General features: G+C 44.8%; 2 protein-coding genes across 2 annotated transcripts in view; one reads left to right on the top strand and one right to left on the bottom strand.

Moving 5' to 3' along the window:
* Positions 1–4,165, bottom strand: part of TIMP3 (TIMP metallopeptidase inhibitor 3) — a 34,374-nt gene extending 30,209 nt beyond the window's left edge. Inside the window, exon 1 of the mRNA XM_005150412.4 lies at positions 3,772–4,165. Within this exon, the coding sequence (XP_005150469.1) occupies positions 3,772–3,895 (124 nt within the window). The 5' untranslated portion in view covers positions 3,896–4,165. The remainder of the gene's footprint in view (positions 1–3,771) is intronic.
* The window catches only part of SYN3 (synapsin III), a 194,647-nt gene that overhangs the window by 103,559 nt on the left and 71,555 nt on the right, over positions 1–19,533 (top strand). The gene's annotated exons all lie outside the window — the stretch shown is intronic.

Raw genomic sequence — 19,533 nt, 5'->3', positions numbered from 1 at the left:
TTTTAATTAGGTGCTTAGACTTTGGGTCAAACAAATTCATGAGCTTCCTTCCTCTCCACTATTTTTTGCTCTTCTTGTACCACATTCTCAGTTCAAAGGAGGCCACTGCAGGTGTTGTGATGTTAGGGCTACGGGTACAGCAGGATGGAGGAATGGCTGGCTTCCTTGGCACCAAGGATCTCTTGACTTATCTTCACCTCCCCAAAGCTTGCCAACTCTAGCTCACCAAGAGTCAAGTTATTTAGAACAGCAAAGGACAACACCCACTGTCATCCTTACTGAAACAGGTAATTCTTCCCCCAACACAAACTCTACAAGGGAATGTTATTTTGAGCTCCTTTGAACTTAGGAAAGAGACTGCTAGCAGTGCCATAGCTCTTTTCTGAAGTACATGAACAAGATGAAAGCATGATAGGTGTGGAGTGGACAAAGTACTTCTTTATCACTTGCAGCCTGGTTTGACAAAAGTCCAGTAATTTCATGTATTTTTCCTCTTTTTTTGTTTGTTTCGGTTTTTGTTTTATTTTTAAAGGGGAGGTGAGGGAGAGGGGGCCAGCTCAAAAGTTCCTGCTGCTCCTGCAAAAAAAGGACAAACAAGCTCTTTTCATGTCAGCTATGTCCAGCTGGAAATGTCACAGCTTTGTCACAATGGAACAAAGCATGCCTGATGTCTGTTCTTTCAAAAGGTCTCTTAATTCAAACAAAAGAAAAATATTCACATCTGGAAGGGGTCATAGGCAGGGGGTGGGAGTGGAGGAAGCGAAGTTCAAATGGCAACTCATAGCAGTTGCTGTTTGTTTTGCTATTTGTCTGATTATTGTACTGCCTGTTCTGGCACTTACTGATCCAGTTAAGGAAAGCGAGCCAAGAGTTAAAAGAGCAGTTTTATTATTGATTGACCTCAGACAGCCAGATGAGACACACCTCTTCACTTCTGCTCCATTCATCATGCTGGAATGCTCAGACTAAGTAAAAAGACCCCTTCTGACCAGTCGGGCAGTAGCTACTCTTCCCCCCAACCCCCCTGCTTAATAATAATAAAAAGATATTGTTGTGTATGGAGTCCAAGCTTCCTTTAGAAGACAACCCTCACTTTCAAAGGATGTACATTTTGAAATCCTCCTCTTTCCAATGGGTTACTTGACCATCTGTTTCTGTAAAGATTAAAATCATCTAATGACTGCAGAGCTGGGAGGTCTTATCAGAAATGACCCACACAAAGATCAAAAATTAAATGTCTACTGAGATCAGATTAAAGGAGAAGGGAATAAACTTAAGAGTAGGACTTCACTGGCTAGGCATGAAAGACCAACACTAAGGATTTGTCTTACACTCCTAAAAGTTTTCTCCTTCAAAATATAGTGCTTCTGAAGACGAAAAGCCACTCCTAGGCTGCCACCTAGCTAGTTAATTTCTTGTATTGTTTTAGGAGCTATTTTAAAAAAGCTCTTTTGCTCCAGCCCTTACTGCACTGACTCCTCCCTTTTGAGCTGGTGTTTTGTCAGGAGTTTCAAGAGCGATAAAAACTTGCTGCCAAGTCCCTTTCTTCCCCACAATGTGTTTTATAACCCAGCGTGTAGTTTAGTCTGTCTAAACACTGCATTAGTACACTGCCATCAGTTTCCATGGAGATGATTAACTCCTCCAGAGCCAGAATGCTTTAGCATGCTTTTTGCCCTTTCAGCACATGAGAGACATGACAGCGCCTACTAAAATCAGCCTGCAGAAACATCACATTTTCCAGACAGTTCTAGCAAATGTAAGCATTTACTTTTGCTTCAACCCGTCACACAGCTGTGGTCTTAACCAAACTTGCATTTCAGTCATCTACTGGAATGAGTTGCTCTTTCCCCTCATCCTTCTCCTCCTTTGCTGTGATGTGTGAAGGTATGACAGCCCCACTGACATCAACTTTTGAACTACTATGTCTCAGGGCAAAGGCAAGGCATGAGATATAATGAAGCGTCCAGAAGAGAAAAAGAGATGAAGGTGATGAATTTGAAATCAACCAGAAATCTGAATAGAAAACAAAAAAACTTTGCATCTTGAAGTTTAAGAGCTGTATTAAATGAAACATCGTAATTTATCACACTCCTGGTTACTTGTGTCTAGCAAAAATATATTGCTAGTGTGCACTCATTAAATATTTAACACTGTTTTAAGAACTTGAATTAAACAAAAAACTACCCTTAATCTAGTATAACATGACCTAATTAAAGCAAGAAAGTAGACTTTTGCCCAAAATGCATCTAATGAAGGCCACATGCTGTCATCAGTTTCAGCTGTGAAAAATAGTTTCCCAGCCTGACTTTCACAGAAAAGACAATCTCTGCAGCAATTGCTGCTTTGGTGGCATGCTTATTGAGCCAAACTATGAAAACAGTAACAGAACTTTAGTTTCCTGGGAGAATTCCCCAGTACATTTTATAAACATTTTCCAGGGTATCATCACTGAAGCAAATGGTAGCCTTCCCAGCACTTTTAACACGTAATGTTTTTCTTAGCATTTAAAAGCTGATACACTCCATACGCTAGACATGAATACCCAGGCATAAATGCAGTTTCTGTACAAGAGTTAAAGGCAAGAGGGAATTTTTTTTTCTGCCAGCAAGCTTGGCTAACTTGAAAGAGCCACAGGCAGGGTTCATAGCAATGGGTGTTCTGCTGCTGTGAGAATTATTTTCTAGTTGACTTCCACAGCAGTTGCCAGAAGGATTTCTTTGCAGACTCTGCTAGGGATCAGTACTGTGTAGATACCAGCAATGCAAAGTCCCCCAACCACTTTTACACTGCTCTACCAAGACAGCCTAGAGCGGTGCAAGAAGACTTCACTCATGCAGCCCACTCACAACTGCTGAAGTGACAGCCTTTATTTACTGTTATGTAGGCATGTGTCAGTATTAACTCAAAAGACACCACTAATTAATTTCAGACACTTTCCTACTGGACACTTACCAAGCAGCGACCGTATTTGGTTAACCACACTTAGCTACAAATGACCCAAGCACTCTGAAACCAGACTCTCCACTATCTCCTCCTCAGAGATACTGAGAACTCTTGTCCTCTAAAGACAGTGTAGTAAAGACCCCTACAGATGCTAAAATCCACAGCAGAGAACATCAGCAGAGAGCTAATCAAAGTGTTTCAACTTTCCAAAAAGCATGCACGTTTGCACACCTCTCACAGCTGCGAATATCACAATACAGCGTGCAGAAAAACACTTGCTGCCTGCTTCTCCAGCCCTCCCCAAAGCGACTGGTGCAGCACCACCAGTCCGTATGAGCTGCATCTTTCACAGCAACCGCCACAGGCAGTTTCCCAGCTTGAGAGAACTTGTCCTAATCCTGACTCCTAGTAATTGTCACCAGGCTGTAGAGGAAATTTTGCCTGCCCACACCTCCGATTGTGTTTTTGTTTTACTGTAGGAAACAAGCCACTCTCGTAATTACTGATTTCTTCCAAGTATTTCTTGGAGAGGCTGGCACCATTGCCATGGGACAGGACCTGATGCCCCAGGAGGGATAAGGGGATCCACCACCACATCCCTCTCCACAGCAGCTACGGAGCCGTTACCTATCCTGAAAGGGCAGGTCACCCCTCACAGGTTTAACCCACCTCACAAGGCTCACTTGTGGTGACAGCTCGACTGCTGCCCGCACCCCTCAGGGCCCCGCGGAACTCTCTAGAGACTCGAGCAACAGGGCAAGTGCCGAGTCCTTCCCCTCCTCCAGGGGAGGCTGAGGGGCGGCAGCCGCCACCCACGGTACTTACCGATGTCGGAGTTGCAGAACGCGTCCTGCGGGTGGATGGGGACGCAAGTGCAAGCCTCCACCACCAAGTCCCGCAGGCTCCAGCTGCAGAGAAACACGACGAGGAAGCTCAGCCACGCCGTCATGTTGCCCGCCGGAGTGCCTCTTCACTTGTGCGGAGCAGGAGAGCAGCCGCGCTTCTTTTCGCCTCACTTTACTCTCACCTCCTAACAACCCGTAACGCCGTGCCTGCCTGCCTGCCTGCCTGCCTGCCTGCCTCCTCACACTACCTCTCTATCTCGCTGGCCTCAGCAGCACAACTTTAGCTCGGCGGACCGGTGCAAGCCTGATGGAAGGGCAAGTCCGCCGGGCGCACACTACCGGACCGTGCAGAGCTACACTGCACTACAGCGAGCCGGTGAGCGGAGTTATAGCCTCGATCGCGCCCTCTCAGACTCCGGGGGCGCCGCCGCCCCGGACCAATGGGAGCCCCGCATTACCTCATCGGCGGGAGCGGCCAGCGGGACGGGGCGGGGCCGCGGCTTCAGCGCCTTATACGGAATAGTGCGGGGAGCGCCGCTGGGGTGAGTGCGGCTGGCGCTGGGGCACCCTGCGGCCGGTGGCGCAGGTAGCCGGGGCTCTAAGGAGAAGTGCCCAGTTCCAGTCCGTGTCCCGTCACGGTGCCACCGAGGTGTGTGTGCGCCCGCCGCACTCTTCACAACTAGTTGTATCGGCGAGTATCTGTCCTGCAGCCGTCAGTGCCCAGAAGGGTCTGGCCCTGAGGAGCCTGTCCCCTTTCAGTCAGGACCCTCGGCGTTCCCTCGGCCGCCCGCTCCGCACCTCAGGGTGCGAAGAGGCACCTGGAAAACACGCGAGGGGTTTGCTGTTCTCCTGGAAGTAAAATAAGGTGAAGACTTAGCTGAACTAGAAAGCAGGACTGCATCCTGTGGGTTTTAATAGAATTGTAGGATGGTTTGGGTTGGGAAGGACCTTAAGATCATCGAGTTCCAACCCGCCTGCCATGGGGGTATAATCTTGCTCAAATGCTCCTTCTCCTGTCACATTATTACCCACTGCTTCCCCTTCTCACGGCTCTCGGTTGGGAAGGGGTCATAAACTGCTAAAGCAGTGTCATATCTACCCGGGCACTCCCAACATTTAATCTCAAAATATATTTTAGTAGAGCAGCTTTAGTGGAATTAATAGAAAAGTCCTGTTTGTTTTGTTTTCCCTTATCCCTTTTGGAACTGTAAATTTGTATCCACTGCAGAAATGTAAATGTTATAGAAGAGCTGGGACTGTAAGGAAGGGGATTGCCAGCTGCAAGATACAGACCGCCTTATTATCCTGCAAAGGGGACCGAGGGTGATTAATCACAGTATCAAACCAGTGTATATAATGTCAGAGTACTTTCCATGGGGTTTACAAGACTTAAGCATGTCTAGTTATAAATTATGCTGGTATTAAAGGCCAGGGACCAGCTGTCCTAAATTTCTAAATAGTCAGCTAAATCTTTAGATTTACAATTCTGCTCCATCTGGGTGAAGCACAGCCTGCCTACACCTTTTCTTTAATCATACTGTCCACATAAAATTGAAACCTCCAGCCTTACAGAAACATAGGCTTTTATTTGGAGCACACACAAAAGCTCCAAGAGGGGTGTTATTAGCAGAGATCAAGGTTACAGTGCTAACAGTGGGAAATGCAGGTTCCTATCCTTGCTGTGACACAGACAACCTGTGTGACAGCTTTGCCTCACTATGCTTCAAATCCCAGTCTGTGTAATAGGGATAATAGCGATGGAATCTTCTCAGGAATGTGTATTAATGAACACACTGATAAAATTAGGTGGTGTTGGGGTGCTAATGGGTCATGAAGCAGGGTATTAAACAGGACATTTTAGTCACATCAGCGTTTGAATTGTTGGGTTCCAAAGTGCTGTATAAGAAACTGTGCAAAAAAACTCTTTAGGTACTTGGACTGTCTGCTCAAGGTACTGCAGCTGAAGTTGACTCCATCAGATTGGACTGTCATTTCAGTCTCAATGAGTGTAAACACTGAACACCTTCACTGATCTCAGTAGAGTAACATGGAAGAAAAATGAGGTGTGTCTGGCACTTTCATTTTTCTCTTGTTGTTGTAAAAGGCTGGGTATCACAAACATCATGATACACCTGGTCCATCAGCATCTCAGATCAATATCTGAGGGAAGTGGAGTTATTCCATAACTTGACACTGGTGTAAATAAACTAGATTATAATCACAGCTCCAGCACCACCTCCCTTCACTCTCTGGCCAAGTAACTCCTCTGAGTATGTTTCTTCACTTCTATAATAACACCTTTCCTGCATGTTCTGAGTTCTAACAAGCTGCATGCTTTGTAATAAGCTTTACATTGGGTACTGTGTAAATGCTGAGTGTCTGTAACACAGAGATGCAGGACACATTCAGAGGAGACTGAAAAACAGACCCTTCAGTCATCTTCTCAAGAGGGAAGAGGGAGAGGAGGGGGGCTAGAAGTTACGGCAGTTATATGGGGCCCTCCAAGGCATGGAAGTAGATCATTTCCAGTGAGACTGACCAAGCTGCTTAAAGTAACACCAAATCTGTGTCATTTAGAGGAACCAGTTCAAGCTGAGAAGCAATCTGCCATTACTTTTCAGGACGAAAAGGGGTGCCACCACTAGATCTAGCAGCAGGGCATATCTGTGTGGAAGGGACAGTGTGCAGGCTGTATTTGTGGCAAGGCTTCCATACCATTACTTGAGAGGTGATCCACATTTTTTTAATGCATGTATTAGAATTGCCTGGACAGGTAATACTTGTGTCCTCTCAGTAAAGGCTTAGCTGAATCATCTGCTTTTTGGACACTTAGATACACTTTTACAAAGAGATTAACTTCTCTGTTAGTAGTAGGGATGCAGGTTTTCAACCAGGGCTGGTTACTGTACAATAATAACAATATTTATTTGCCATTTAAAGGGCACGTTTCATGCACGGAAACCAGAGTGCTTTATTTTTGTATATCACAGGTAAATAATACCGAGAAAAGCTCGTTCTGACCATTGGCCTGCTGGCAGGCCTTGGTTAAATAGTTTCAGCTGCCTGTACATTCGTTTTGTTATCAGTAAATAGAAATCTTGTGTGTTATCATCTGATAGTATCTACTAGATATTTAATATTAGCCTCTCTGAAGAGCCAGGTAGGGTATCTGAGTGTTTATTTATATGAGAAAATTTGATAATGGTGTCAAAATAACACAGAAAGTCAGTAAAGGAACTGAAAGAAGAGCTCTGAATTCTTGTTCTATCCTGCATGGGAGAAACTGCAAAGGAAAAAAATAAAACAAAACCTAGCGTTCCTCTCCTTTGACTAGATAAAACTTTAAGCCTTATATGGCCACCAAAATGTAGCAGAGAAAGAAGGAGGAAACAGAGACCTTGACCTTCATATGAAAAAATTAGAGTTCACATTTGGTTAATGTCACCAAATGAAGAAATCAGTGTTATTCCATCCTCCACCAAGAACACATTGTTGAACACAATTAAGGATCTCTCTGCTTTGCTGGGCAACTACACCACTTCATGCTGTGATCTTCTCAAATCCCACAAGCTAAGCATGACCGGGCTGGGTCAATAGCTGGTGTGAAAATTCCCAGGGAAAGCCATGTCTTGCAGGTGTTGTTGACTGAGCAATGTGGCCTTCTTCCCTCTCTCCATCCTGCACGAATGTGTAGAGACAGTGCTAGGGGGCACTGTGCTGCAAGAGATGGTTGCATTTTTGCAGCTCAAGCTAGGTTGCTTGCAATATCTGAAGAACCGAATCTGGAAATATGTTAAACCGGCTGTGTTAGTTAAAATTCAGGAGAGAACCCTACCTTCTGATATCATAGATATTCACTGAAGGTTACATCAGGAGCATATTAACAATATAATTTCCTTCCACAATTCCTGCTTGTGGCTGGTGAGAACCAACCTAGAGCTAGCTGCAGACACTGAGATAAAAGCACTTTGTGATATTCCTTCCAGAAGCATAAGGTGTTGCTGTAAATGAACTAAAGGCATATTCCCTTCTATTCACATTTTATTGTGAGGAATGCCGGCTGCCTCAGAACTGACAAAAGCATTTGAATGGAAGTAGTACAGAAGGGCTTCATCAAACTACAGGAACTGCTGGCCAAAAAAAAAACCCCAAACCAAAACAAACCAGAAAGAGAGAAAGAGGAAAGAAAAGCAGGAAGAAAGAGAGAGTGAGAACAAGAAATACCCCCCACTATCACCAGCAGTAGAGAAAAATAACCCTGACACATTTAGTGGCTGAAAACACTCCCACTCATCAGTAGACCTCAGCTGGTTTAAACTGGGCATGGCATGAATGAAGTCAGGAGACTTCAGCTTACCATCCAAACAGTACTGCCACCTCCTTAATAATATATTAATTTCAAAAGCTTAGGAGTATGGGCATTTTTTCATTTTAACTTTTCCTCAGTAACTTCACTTGATTCATGAGTGTGGAGTCCTGTTGTTAGCATTCTAAACTGCCCAGCTGCCAACTTACTCAAAGGCCTCCTCTTCTCTGAAAAACTTGAAGCTGACAATCCTTGTATCTCCTCCACCAGCTCAGCATCACATCTTCTAAGAGATGTCACTGTTTTTCTGCTTTTAGGGGAGGAAAGGATAGGTGTTTTCAGAACCATCCGATGTCCTTTTTTGCAGCACACTCAGTGCCATTTCCTGTGGTAGTACAGAGTGCTCATGCATTGCATTGGAAAAAGATTCTTGTAGTTCATGATTATCTATTTCTTTTTCAGAATGTCTGTTCTTTTCCTGACAATATCATCTGAGAAGACTGTTTTGTTCAAAATGTTTGGATTTGATATGATTCATAAGTGTGACAAAGGTTGAAAAAAATCCTCATTTATTTCCTCCATTGTATCAGTGAACTTAACATGCTACTTAAAATAAGAAGACTCTTTCTTCAAAAAATGTCTTTGATTCTATAAATACGTATTAAAAAAACCCCAAGCATTTGATCTCTTTCTCCGAGGTTGCAAAGGAATTATGTCACCTTCCTGTCTGCAAGCCAGACATAGGTAGCACTCTTTCCCATTCCCAAGCTTTTAATTAGAGGTACTCCATTAAACCTTCATCAGCTCTAATGGTTCTATACCGTGTGTTCAGACTTCAAGGAAACTTTACAGATTGTGCTTCCTGAGAGCGCGCAGCCCAGGAGCAGAACATAGGCACCATGTGTTGCAGGAATATTACTTTAGAAAGGATTGTAGAATATGAAAACACCCTCTCAGTAGTGGGGGGATCTCCAGTCAGGCTGTGATGTGGCATCAGCTGCAGAAGGGTAACCAGGAAATATCTTTTAACAGGCTTATCAAGCTGAAAATGTTTCCTGCACATGACTCTACTCTTTGGCCCCAGTCCAGCAAAACACTAAGGCACATGTTCAACTTTAAGCACACAAGATGCTCTACTGAAGTCAACAGGACCATTTACATGCACGAAGTTAAATATAAGCTTAAGTGCATTCCTGGATCAGGGCCAAAGGGCTCAGTACCATGCAGGGTTCAAGCCAGGAGGCCACGATTAGATGGCCTGACAGAGTCTGGGGGGGAAGGACACATGATTTGCTTGGTTCTACCTGCCTGTGCCTCATTCCAAGCAATTAATTTTCCCTCATTTTTGTTTATAATAGTTTTTCAATTTCTCCTGCTTTCCTTTCATGCTGCTGTAGCCATTTCCAAATTGAAGTTTTGTTTTTCCTTTTTAAACCCTTCTAAACTCCATCAATAGCTTTAAGTGACTGAACAAAGAGATTTCAGATAGATGAAGTGCTTCAAATGGTAATAAGGCCTGGTGTTCCCAGAGCTTTGGAGGCTTGCACTAAGAAGAGAAGAGAGTGAGAGCGATTGAAAATCACTTTTCTGTTGTTCCTTTGTATGAACTGGTTTCTGGCTTATGCAATGCACAGTAATTAAAATGACTGGAATGCCTCACATTTTTAAGAGAGCTTTAAGGCAGTTCTGTGGCATTGTGGACAGCAGAGTTCATGAGCAGATTCATGGCTGTGTTCGAGGTTTGACGTTTCCATCAGCATAACTTGAAGAAGACAATGGAGGGGAGTTGAGAAAGAATGGGTAGACACAGTAAAGCAGTAACATCTGCTCCCTACATCAGCTCTATGAGGAGCTATGGGGCAGCCTTTCTTTTGATGAGACGAGAGTCTAAAGGCTGGTGTGGTCATCAGGGATCTCATTGCTTTCTTTCACTGTAGCCTTCACTTCCTGCCCAAATTCAAATGTGGGACAGCACTTATAGCTTCTCTATCTCTCACTATATCATTTATTCTTAGTGCTTCCTCCTAGGCATTGTACAGGTTATGTCTCTTTCTGTGATAGAGGGTTTGCATTTGAGTACTGGCCGCTGCAGTTACTGGGAGTACTTGTGGGGGTCCAAACAACTCCCTGACATTTAGCAGGCAGACAGCCCGCAGACTGCCAAGTCTTTCTACTCACAACAGGTTGCTCTCCCTGTGATGAGGTTTACTCTGCTTGGCAGTGGTAAGGCAGTATTTTGCTGCTTTAAAGTCCTCCTGGCACAGCACAGAATTTCATCTTCCTATTTTCCACTTTTATCATTTAAGGTGGCTGGTCACGGGATCCCTAGTCTTCTGTCAAGACCTGGCCTGGCTTCTCACAGTGGTGAACAGCCACGGAGGAGCAAGAGCTGAATTCAGCCTCTCTTGGGAGGGAAGATGACTGGTCTGACGATATGACCTTTTTGGCATATTGAGCAACCAGATCCTTCTCCCTTCATCTCTCTGCCTCTCACCAGCCTTCTGAGGACAAGAACTGAGCCCACTCCCTTACCTCCCAGCATAATCCTCCCACACATCAAAGGGCACTGTCAGGATACAGTGCTTTCCACAAACCCATCTGAGTATAGGGAGGTAGAGAAAGATCCCAGGCAGGAGACAATAATCCTGTATCTGTTAGACCATCCTGTGGCTAGCAGAGCTGCATTCCCTCTAGGTAGTAGGCCACCCAGGCCGTAGTATATAGCACTGATTTTAAAGCATGTTGGAACCTTCTGAAATCACTACAATTGTGAAGAGCAGAAAGAGCAGCACCAGGGGGGCTGGCATTCCTCTTTTTGTTACATTAATGAACCTGAAGACAGTGTCAGGCTCTCAGGTCTGTAGGAAGGGTCTTCTCTTTACCTGCAGAACATGTGCAGCTGCAAAAAAGTTGCTGTCTCTTGCCTCTCCCTGCATAACCTGCAAAAACTTCCTGCAACAATAAGCCAGTCACATCATCCCCCATAGTCCAGGTATTACTAGTTTCACCCCTGAAACTGCAAGTAAAGGTGTTTGTTAGTTACAAAAATGGACTCTATAGATGAAGATAGTGTTCCAGGAGGGAATGAACTTGGTGATTCCTATCATGCATGTCAGCACATAGGTGTCAAAAGTGAGCAGCTGTTCCTCTGTGGGGAGATCCCAACAGAGATTGTTGCCTTGGCATAGGATCTTTTTTCTTTTTAAATCCGAATTGACTTTTTCAGTGCTTTTGTTCCTGTGTTCCCAAATCAATACTGTATTCTAAACAGTAGGCAACTGCTCACACCAGGGTTTTCCCGCACAGATTCATGGTTCAGCCAGTAGAAGCTAGGGGATTTTTGATCTGAGATTTCAAGGACAAATCTCTTTTTTCTCTGGACCAAAAGGCAGCACTTCTATTTCCTCACTCTTTTGGAATTTTTCTCCATAAATCTTGGCATACAGTGTGAGACACAAGATGAGGAGATGGTAGATCTGCAGCCTAGAGTAAAGGCTCTTTCATTTGTTTATTGTATTGCTTTTCCTTGAGTGAAGAGCAATACATTCCTCAAAGGGCCTTTTCACGTTGGCAGTGTGAGTTCCACACCTAATGTATTAATGCCAGGAAAGAAAAGATCAGTGTTTGATTTAGCACAGATGTGTGAAAATAGTATTCTTTCTCCACTGAAGACAGAGGTAACAATCTACAACCCCTCCTCCCCTTTCCTTTAATCTGATTACCTCTACCACTTAGTTGTGCCTTTCTGTGTGCTTCTGAGGGGTGTTTCAGTGGGGGATGCAGAAGTATGCAAAGACATCACAATGTAACTACAGAACCTTTCTGTCCATTTAGCAAAGTAGACTTGGTTTCCATTTCATTGCGAGTGATAACGGGTATTGTGCAGCAACAGTTAATCTGTAACCAGATACAGAACAAACTTCCTGTTTTTCATTTCCAATGAATAAAAGTATCTTTGCAGGCACTGTAGGGCTAGGATTATGATCACATCCTTTATTAGCAGAAGCTTAAAAGAAACAGCGTCCTGTACTGACAGAGTTCAGCTCTTTCTGATTTTAACTCAGTCTGTAGCAAGAAAAACTTGCTAGCTCGTAGTGGGAGTGCTCTTCTGAGGAAGAGACACACAGTTTGAAAGAGGGTACTTGCACCCTCCTGGTACTACCCAGAAAGAAGGACTTACAATGCATAGCAGAGGCAGCAATGAGGACTACTCAGAGCCACCAGGAAGCAGGAAGGGACTTTGAGCAACCTCTTCTATTGGAAAGTGTCCCTGCCCATGGCAGAGGGATTGGAGCTAAATGATTTTAAAGGTCCCTTCCAACACAAATTATTCTATGATTCTGTGATTCTATGAATGTATGCACAGATCACATACCAGGAGTTGAGCTATGAAATTACCAAAGCTTGAACATGTGCCCTGAGCAAAAGAACACCTTTCTGTAGCTCTGCCCCTAGTAACAGTGCCATCAAATCTCGCAGAGAGTGTAGGCCAGGGGTTGGCAGCCCTAGTGCCCTGATGTGGGAGCCTGGACTGCTTCAGTGCAGTGGTTCATAACAAGAGGCTAAGCAGCTGGAGAGATACTGAACATTTTTAGTGGTAACAGATGTCCAACACTATCGTAATACAGTACATTCTCCTCTCCTTTCCTCTCCATTGGTGACTGTTGTGCCTAGGGCTGACAGTTGGCCGAGAGGCTGCTCCACAGCATAGCTCCCATTCTTGCCATCTCCCAGCATCTGCAGCAATGATTGTAAGCAATGCTTAAAGCTAACTGCAAGAAGAGATAGACCTCTCACCACACAGGCTAGGGCTCTCCCTAGATGCCTAACTGAGGTCAGTGAGGAAAGTGCCCTCAGTGCAAAAGTTTTGCAATGCAATGCAATGCAATGCAATGCAATGCAAAATCTACAGTTTGCTCACTTGATGATTACTGGGAAACAGTCAAAAAAGGGTCTGAACAACAGCAGTTTCTACCAACAGAGAAGTGATTCTCCAGCACCCAGCAGCATTGACAAGCATTTTCTGTATTTTCACTTGAGATGTGACTTGTGTTCTGAGGATCTTTTTTTTTTTTTTTTTAAAAACAAACTCTTGCTTCCTGTTCTCTCAGTTCAAGTTCAATAGAACCACCATAACCCCAGTGAGTGGAAAGAGAAGGGAGGGAAGAAGGTCTGCTCAATGCAGACAAATCCTTACTGTAGCTAGAATAGAAGGCATTAATCTCACCTCCTTTATCTCATAGGATAGCTATGGGTATACCATCTGAAGGCATTGCAATTCTCTCTCCCACTGCTCAGATTAAATGATCTAGTGCTCAAGAAAACCTTCTTCCACTGATCCTTACAAAAATTCACTTTTGTTTCAAGGAATTTATTGTGCCAAAGAAGCAGGATCATCAAGAAGAGCACAGCCTGCCTCATGGAAGGATAAGGAGCAGGCTTGGAAGGGAATTTTTGACCTCATTTAAAATTGGTTTCCCCATCCAGAATAAGCCTTCACCTCTGAACATTATATATAATGGCAACTTAGTTGAGGGGCTAGTATAGCATTTGCTGTGCATGGCTGTAAGGAAATAGCACTACAGAGAGCTGGCTGGAGGAAGCAAAAACTTATTCCTGTGAATATGAGAGCATTTCATTCTCCTTGTGGAGGCAGAACCTAGCTCCTTAACTCAGACAATGACTCCAACTCCCCTAAGGTGTTTCCACAAGTATCAATGTGATTACTTTAAACAACTTCTCTCCCGCACCCTTTATTGTTATTATTCCAACCTTATTCTATCTGGCATTTCTGGGAAAAAGGAGGGAGGGCAGCAGTTAAAGCTATGCCTATGGCTGAATGTAAGAGATAGTTCTCAAAGGATTCCCTTAATCAGATTCTGCAGAAGATAGGCTGTCTCTCTGTAATTCACTCCATGTCTTATTCTAAGGCCATATGCTCTGGCCATATGAAGATTTACAGTCTCAAATTTACTGGCCTCAGAGAATCTGACAAAATTATGCAAGAAATCATGTTCCATGATAACTGAGGCCTCACACAGTCGTGTTTTCTAAAGACTTCTTCTAACTCAATAGATGGTCCCTCTAGGGCTTTGTAAGCCCTTCTGGGGAAGAGGGAAGGGGAGAAAAAGGGGGAGCTGCTGATCATTGCCATATGTGAGAAGCATCCCTGCCTGCACGTGGGTGTGACGTCCTTGTTGTCACAGAGGCTGTTTCCTGTTTCCAGTCAGCATCTTACTGCTGGGGAAGGAATCCCAAATCGTTCTGTACTGCAGTTACAAAAGAGGAAAATGATGGCCAGTGGAGGGGGAAGGGGTAGGGGAAATCCTCTTAAACAGCCTTGTAGGATGTCTGGGCAGGGATGTGCGCCAAGAGTCCTAAGAGGCAGTAGAATAAGTGGGAGTTTAGCAAACAACCATTTTCTTTCTTTGACTAGTGTTCCTCAGAGACCTCAGCACTCCAGTTCTCAGAGCTAATTTTAGCTGTTTGTGGTTGGCCTGTTCCTAATGTCCCTTTCCTATCTCTCACACACACTGAACCTTGGGATACTCTCTGTGGGCTGACAGATGATGTGAAAACCTCTAATCTGCAGGTCAACTACCAAAAATTAAGTGGGATCAGGGAACTGGAAGCACAATTTGCTTTTTTCCAAATAAGGGAGATATATTCATATTAAAAGTTCTTAGCATACCAAGTTAGTGGTTTGTTGGTTTTTCTTAAAGTATATGAGGGGAATGACTTATCCTTGAAAATTTTATGGTATCCACCAAAGATGTTATCATCCCATGGACACTGCCTTTCTTATAAAGACTGTGACTGACATGCTTTCATTATTTATTGGCACTGCTCTTCTGTAGGAAAACCAAAACCACATTGTCCCAAACACTGTACTGATATAAAACAGACAGAGCAAGTCCCTGCCAAAGGGCACAGAGTACATGCTAGAGAGGGTTCAAAATTAACACAGTGGCAATAAAGCTGCAAAGCCAGGAGAGAAGAAACTTGCAACAAGTGGCATTCATACTGCAGATGCCATGTTTATGGGAGTGTGAGTCTTACCTACCTTATGCTCCTGTGATGATTTGATGTCAATGCCTTATCTTCCACAGAATTTGCTATAGGGTTTTGGAAGTGTTCAAGAACTGCATGGATGAGGCCCCCAGTGACATGGTTTAGTGGTGGCCTTGGCAGTCCTAAGGTAACATTTGGACTTGATGATCTTAAAGGTCTTTCCCAGCCTGGCTGATTCTATGATTCTATGATGTCCAGAGGCACCACAGGTTACAAAATGAAGGTTAAAGGTTTAGGGCAACCCCTCCTATTTCAACGAAATTTTACCAGATAGATGAGGAAAAGGTGGCACTTTTTCTTCACCTACATTTCTTATGGACTCCCTCTCTATCTCCCCTTCTCTCCATGTACAAATCTGTAAAGGGTGCTGTGGAGACCCAAGGTGTATGGTATGCTCAGAGCTATGTACATGTGGGACTGGCGACACTAAAAAGGCATGTGGACCCTAAAGGGATCTGCAAGAGATGCTGGCTCCATTCTATAAGAAAACTAAGTCCAGCGCCTGGGAATCAGATCAGTAACCTTATTTTCACTTGACAGATTTAAGAAGGCTTTGAGTCGCATGTGGAATCCTGGGAAGCTGTTTAGGAGGAGAAGGTAGTTATTATGTCCCTCAAGGATGGGAAAGCACTATTACTTGAGCTGACAGAGGCCAGATTTATGTTTTTAATTGGGCAGAGATTCCTGGTTTTGAGGACCAGAAATAAAAGACTGACCAGGATATCTTGGACAAGACTTCCTGTAGCACTCTGCTCTGGCTGGCAGGAAGCTGTCAGTCTGCTTATAAAACAGACCTAATGAGCTGCCCATCCCTATTCTTTGTGCCCAGCAGGTATTTACCAGGTGAGGCTATGCTGCACAAGGAGCTGATTTCCACTCTACAGACACCCATTGTGTAGTCAGCATCACTGTCAGCAGAAGCATGGACAGGCTACTTGTGGTAGGGAGAAGCCCAGCAGTGGAAGCAAAGGGACTATCTCATGTTGTCTCTGGCTTTCCACAGATTCCTGGGAGTTCTGCTGGTTGCTGAAGATCTCCCCCCATTTTTAAGAGCAGTGTTGGCTGCTTGTTTCACTTTCATGTAGAGATAAGCCCTGTCCAAACTGAAGGAATGGATGGGGGAAACTTCCCACACACTCCATCTACAGGTTTTCCTAATAATTCCTGGACAGATGGACACAGTTATGTGAGTCCTTGAAACCCTATCTGCACTGGAGGAGTAGTGGGTGTGGTGCTGTGAACATGGCCAGATATATGTGTTGCCTTTCACAGAGAAGCTCACTGTCCTCCAAAGACTAAGTATCAACAAAATCCTTCCTGTGGGGACTTCCAGCTCTGCCCGAGCCAGCTGTAAATTCCTTTGAGGCTAACACTAAGAAAACTGGAATCCTGGGAGGACCTTGGTACAGTCCCAAAACCATTTCCTCTGAACCTTCCCAAAAATATGGTTTTTCTGACCCAGGAATGTGAGCTCTGTAACAATGACAAAGCTGAAGTCCTAGACCATTGGCATTAACTAGTATTAGCTCATTACTTCTTTGCGCGCCGTCTGTCTCATCTAATATGAAAATCATTGTCCCTCTGGGAGACAGACACTCTTTTTGTGCCATTTCTGCTTTGCACCTGACACGATGGGGATGCTAGTGTTTGAGTGGGGTGCTATCTCCATATAAACAAATGAAAAGTGAATGGCACTCCTTGTTTCTCTGTTTACCGCTTTCTTTTTTAATTGATTATTTTGGAGTGAATAATCATAATGTATCTGAGTTAGCACAACAGAGCTAACGGCTGCTTCAGCCAGGAAAATGGAGACGGGCATATGAATTGCCATCACACAGTGGAACAGAAGCCACAAACTGGTGTGGAGTGGCTGAAGCAGTAGATAGCAGGACTCCTCAGCTGGTCTCAACAAATGTGGAAGAAAGCTCCAATTGCTCCAAGGCAGGTGAAGGTACCACCCTTCTAACCCAGGACAGCTGGCCACTCTGACCACAGGGCCTTCCAGCTGCCTCCTCGCTTGCTATCCCTCACCATCTGTTTGCCCATTCTATGGGAGTGCTGCCCACCAGTTGTCATCCCCCACATGAACCAGTTGAAAAGTTTGGCTCCCCTGTTGTGACAAGATTCCTGCACATTTTTGTGCTTCCTTGCATGATGCAATGTCTTCTCTGAACATGTGCAGGCTTCTGCTTTTAAATGCAGGGGTTCTGGAGGGACGTAACACCTCTTGTAGCGAATGCATTCCCCAAAAGCCTTCCCCATGATGTGTGACCCCAATTGTCAACAGTTTTCCTTCCAAGGATGGAGAATGCAATCCAGGCCTCCCTCCCCTGCCTGTGGTGACTCCAGCAAGCAGCCATCCGGAATAGCCACCAGCATGCTGGGAAGGGCATGTCAGGGGTGGGAAGGAAGAATGCAAGCACCACATTGTGTTCCAGGCATGTTTAATTCGCAGATGGTCCCTAAGGGACTATCGGGTGCTGGCATGTGTTTAGGCCAGCTTCTGGACTACTTGCATTCACACTGATAGAGGCAAGGCAAAGTGATGCAGCTGCAGCAAGCTCCTAGGGGCTCTCCTTCTTCCCACTGCTTGTGAGCAAAGTCTGAACAGAGCAGAGAACCTAGCCCCTTATACACATTGACTTTCCTACCTTTTCCCATCTGCCAAAGAAGTGTGGGTGTTTCAGTGAAACCACCCCTCCAGAGTAAGGAAAAAGGCAGAAGAGTTCTCACTTTTCCTTGCATCCTAAACTAAACCCACAGACTGACATGAACGACCTTACTTGTGCTCACATGCAATACACACAAGCACTGAAGGAAGGAAGGCTCTCGGGGCTGTGCCCAGCTGTAAAACAGCCCTTTGACAGGACTGGGCTTCTTTCTTTCTTCTTTTTTCTTTCCCAGATGAGAGGCTGGTCATCACCACCCCTAAACCCACCTCCACCCCAAACAGCTGTTTTGCCAAAGGGTGGAGAAGCAGACCTCCTGATTGAGGGTGGAGCAGTTTGAAGGGGAGGAAAGCAGTGACTTCACTTTTTATTAAGTAATAGCAGAGCAGGGTGTGCGTCACTCTGAAAAACAAGACTTTGGGTGGAGGCAAAGGCTCTCTGCAGCATCTTATGCATGGAATCTTCCTATTTGTGTGAAATAAGTAGAACACACCATTCTGAAGAGGGTATTCAGAAAATCAGAAAAAAAGATGTAGTACATCAGCCACTTTATACTCTCATTTGAGGGGATCCAAGAAGAGCACCAAGATGAAAGGGCATGTAATGGCAAAGGTGGTTTGGGCTAGGCTTTAAGGAAACATGTTCCTCCAGCAGGAATAGAGGAGCATGGGAATAATCAAGTCCATGTGAATGGAATAGCATGGGAACAGATTCAAATCCATGTGAATAAAATGAGAGTCAAAGAGTGGGCTGGACACAGTGCTGCATCCAGCCCTCAGCCAGGGCGAGGCAGGGCAGGGCAGCATTGGAGAAAGGGCTGCTGTCTGCTTACCATGGAACCTGGTCAGCCTTGGCTGCAACACCAGTACCACCGCAGCTCCAAATACCCTGCAGCCTTCTCTTACTCATGTTGTTGGCCTGGTCTCTGTAAGGAATCTGAAACTCCTGGAGTTTATCTGGCTTGTCCCTTCCGTGGTGCCAACATACGATTTACTGTGAAAACAGGCAATTTTTATACCAGGGAGGATTCTCTCCCTGGCAAGCGAATTCTGCCCAGTAGACAGAATGGAGCTGCTCAAACAGCACACAGGGGTCAGCTTCCATGGGAGCAGACAGCATGTACAAATACCACGGGGGATGATGGCAAAATAGACAAAGGTGTCTTTCACAGAGAGCTAGCTGTAAGGGGACTGCTGTTCTTAGCCTGGCAACAGCCTCTTCTCAGTCCTGTGCTAGTGAACAAGTACCATAAGATTTGGATCTATCTCCTCACATAATCCTTTCCCTGAAGGGCTGTATGGGCACCTTCAGGCCAGACTGTAGCTGCATTTGCTTCTCCCTGATTCAGTTGGCTTCTATTAGTCCTGACTACTATTGAAAGAGTCTCTCAGGCTTGAGAGCAGTCTGGTATGTTAGAGATCACTCCAGGCTGTTCTCACCATTATAAGAGTTAAAAACAGTCTTAGACTCAAAAGGCTGCAAATGTAACAAATATTTTCATACTGCTTATACTGTTTATACTGCTCTGAAAGCTCAGTCGCCAGAGTGGCCATCAGAACAGAAGCTGTTTTACAGATGTCTGTGGACTGGCTGTAAAAAGCCTTCCTATTGGCTCTGAGCAGTGCTGATGGCACAATCACAGACTATCTCTGGTCCTACTTACAATGGGGACATAACCAAAGCCACTTCAATCCTA

Source organism: Melopsittacus undulatus, chromosome 5 (genome assembly GCF_012275295.1).
Source record: "Melopsittacus undulatus isolate bMelUnd1 chromosome 5, bMelUnd1.mat.Z, whole genome shotgun sequence".
NCBI lineage: Eukaryota > Metazoa > Chordata > Aves > Psittaciformes > Psittaculidae > Melopsittacus > Melopsittacus undulatus.
Note: the sequence above shows the minus strand (reverse complement) of the source record. Positions and strands in the feature narration are given on the sequence as shown.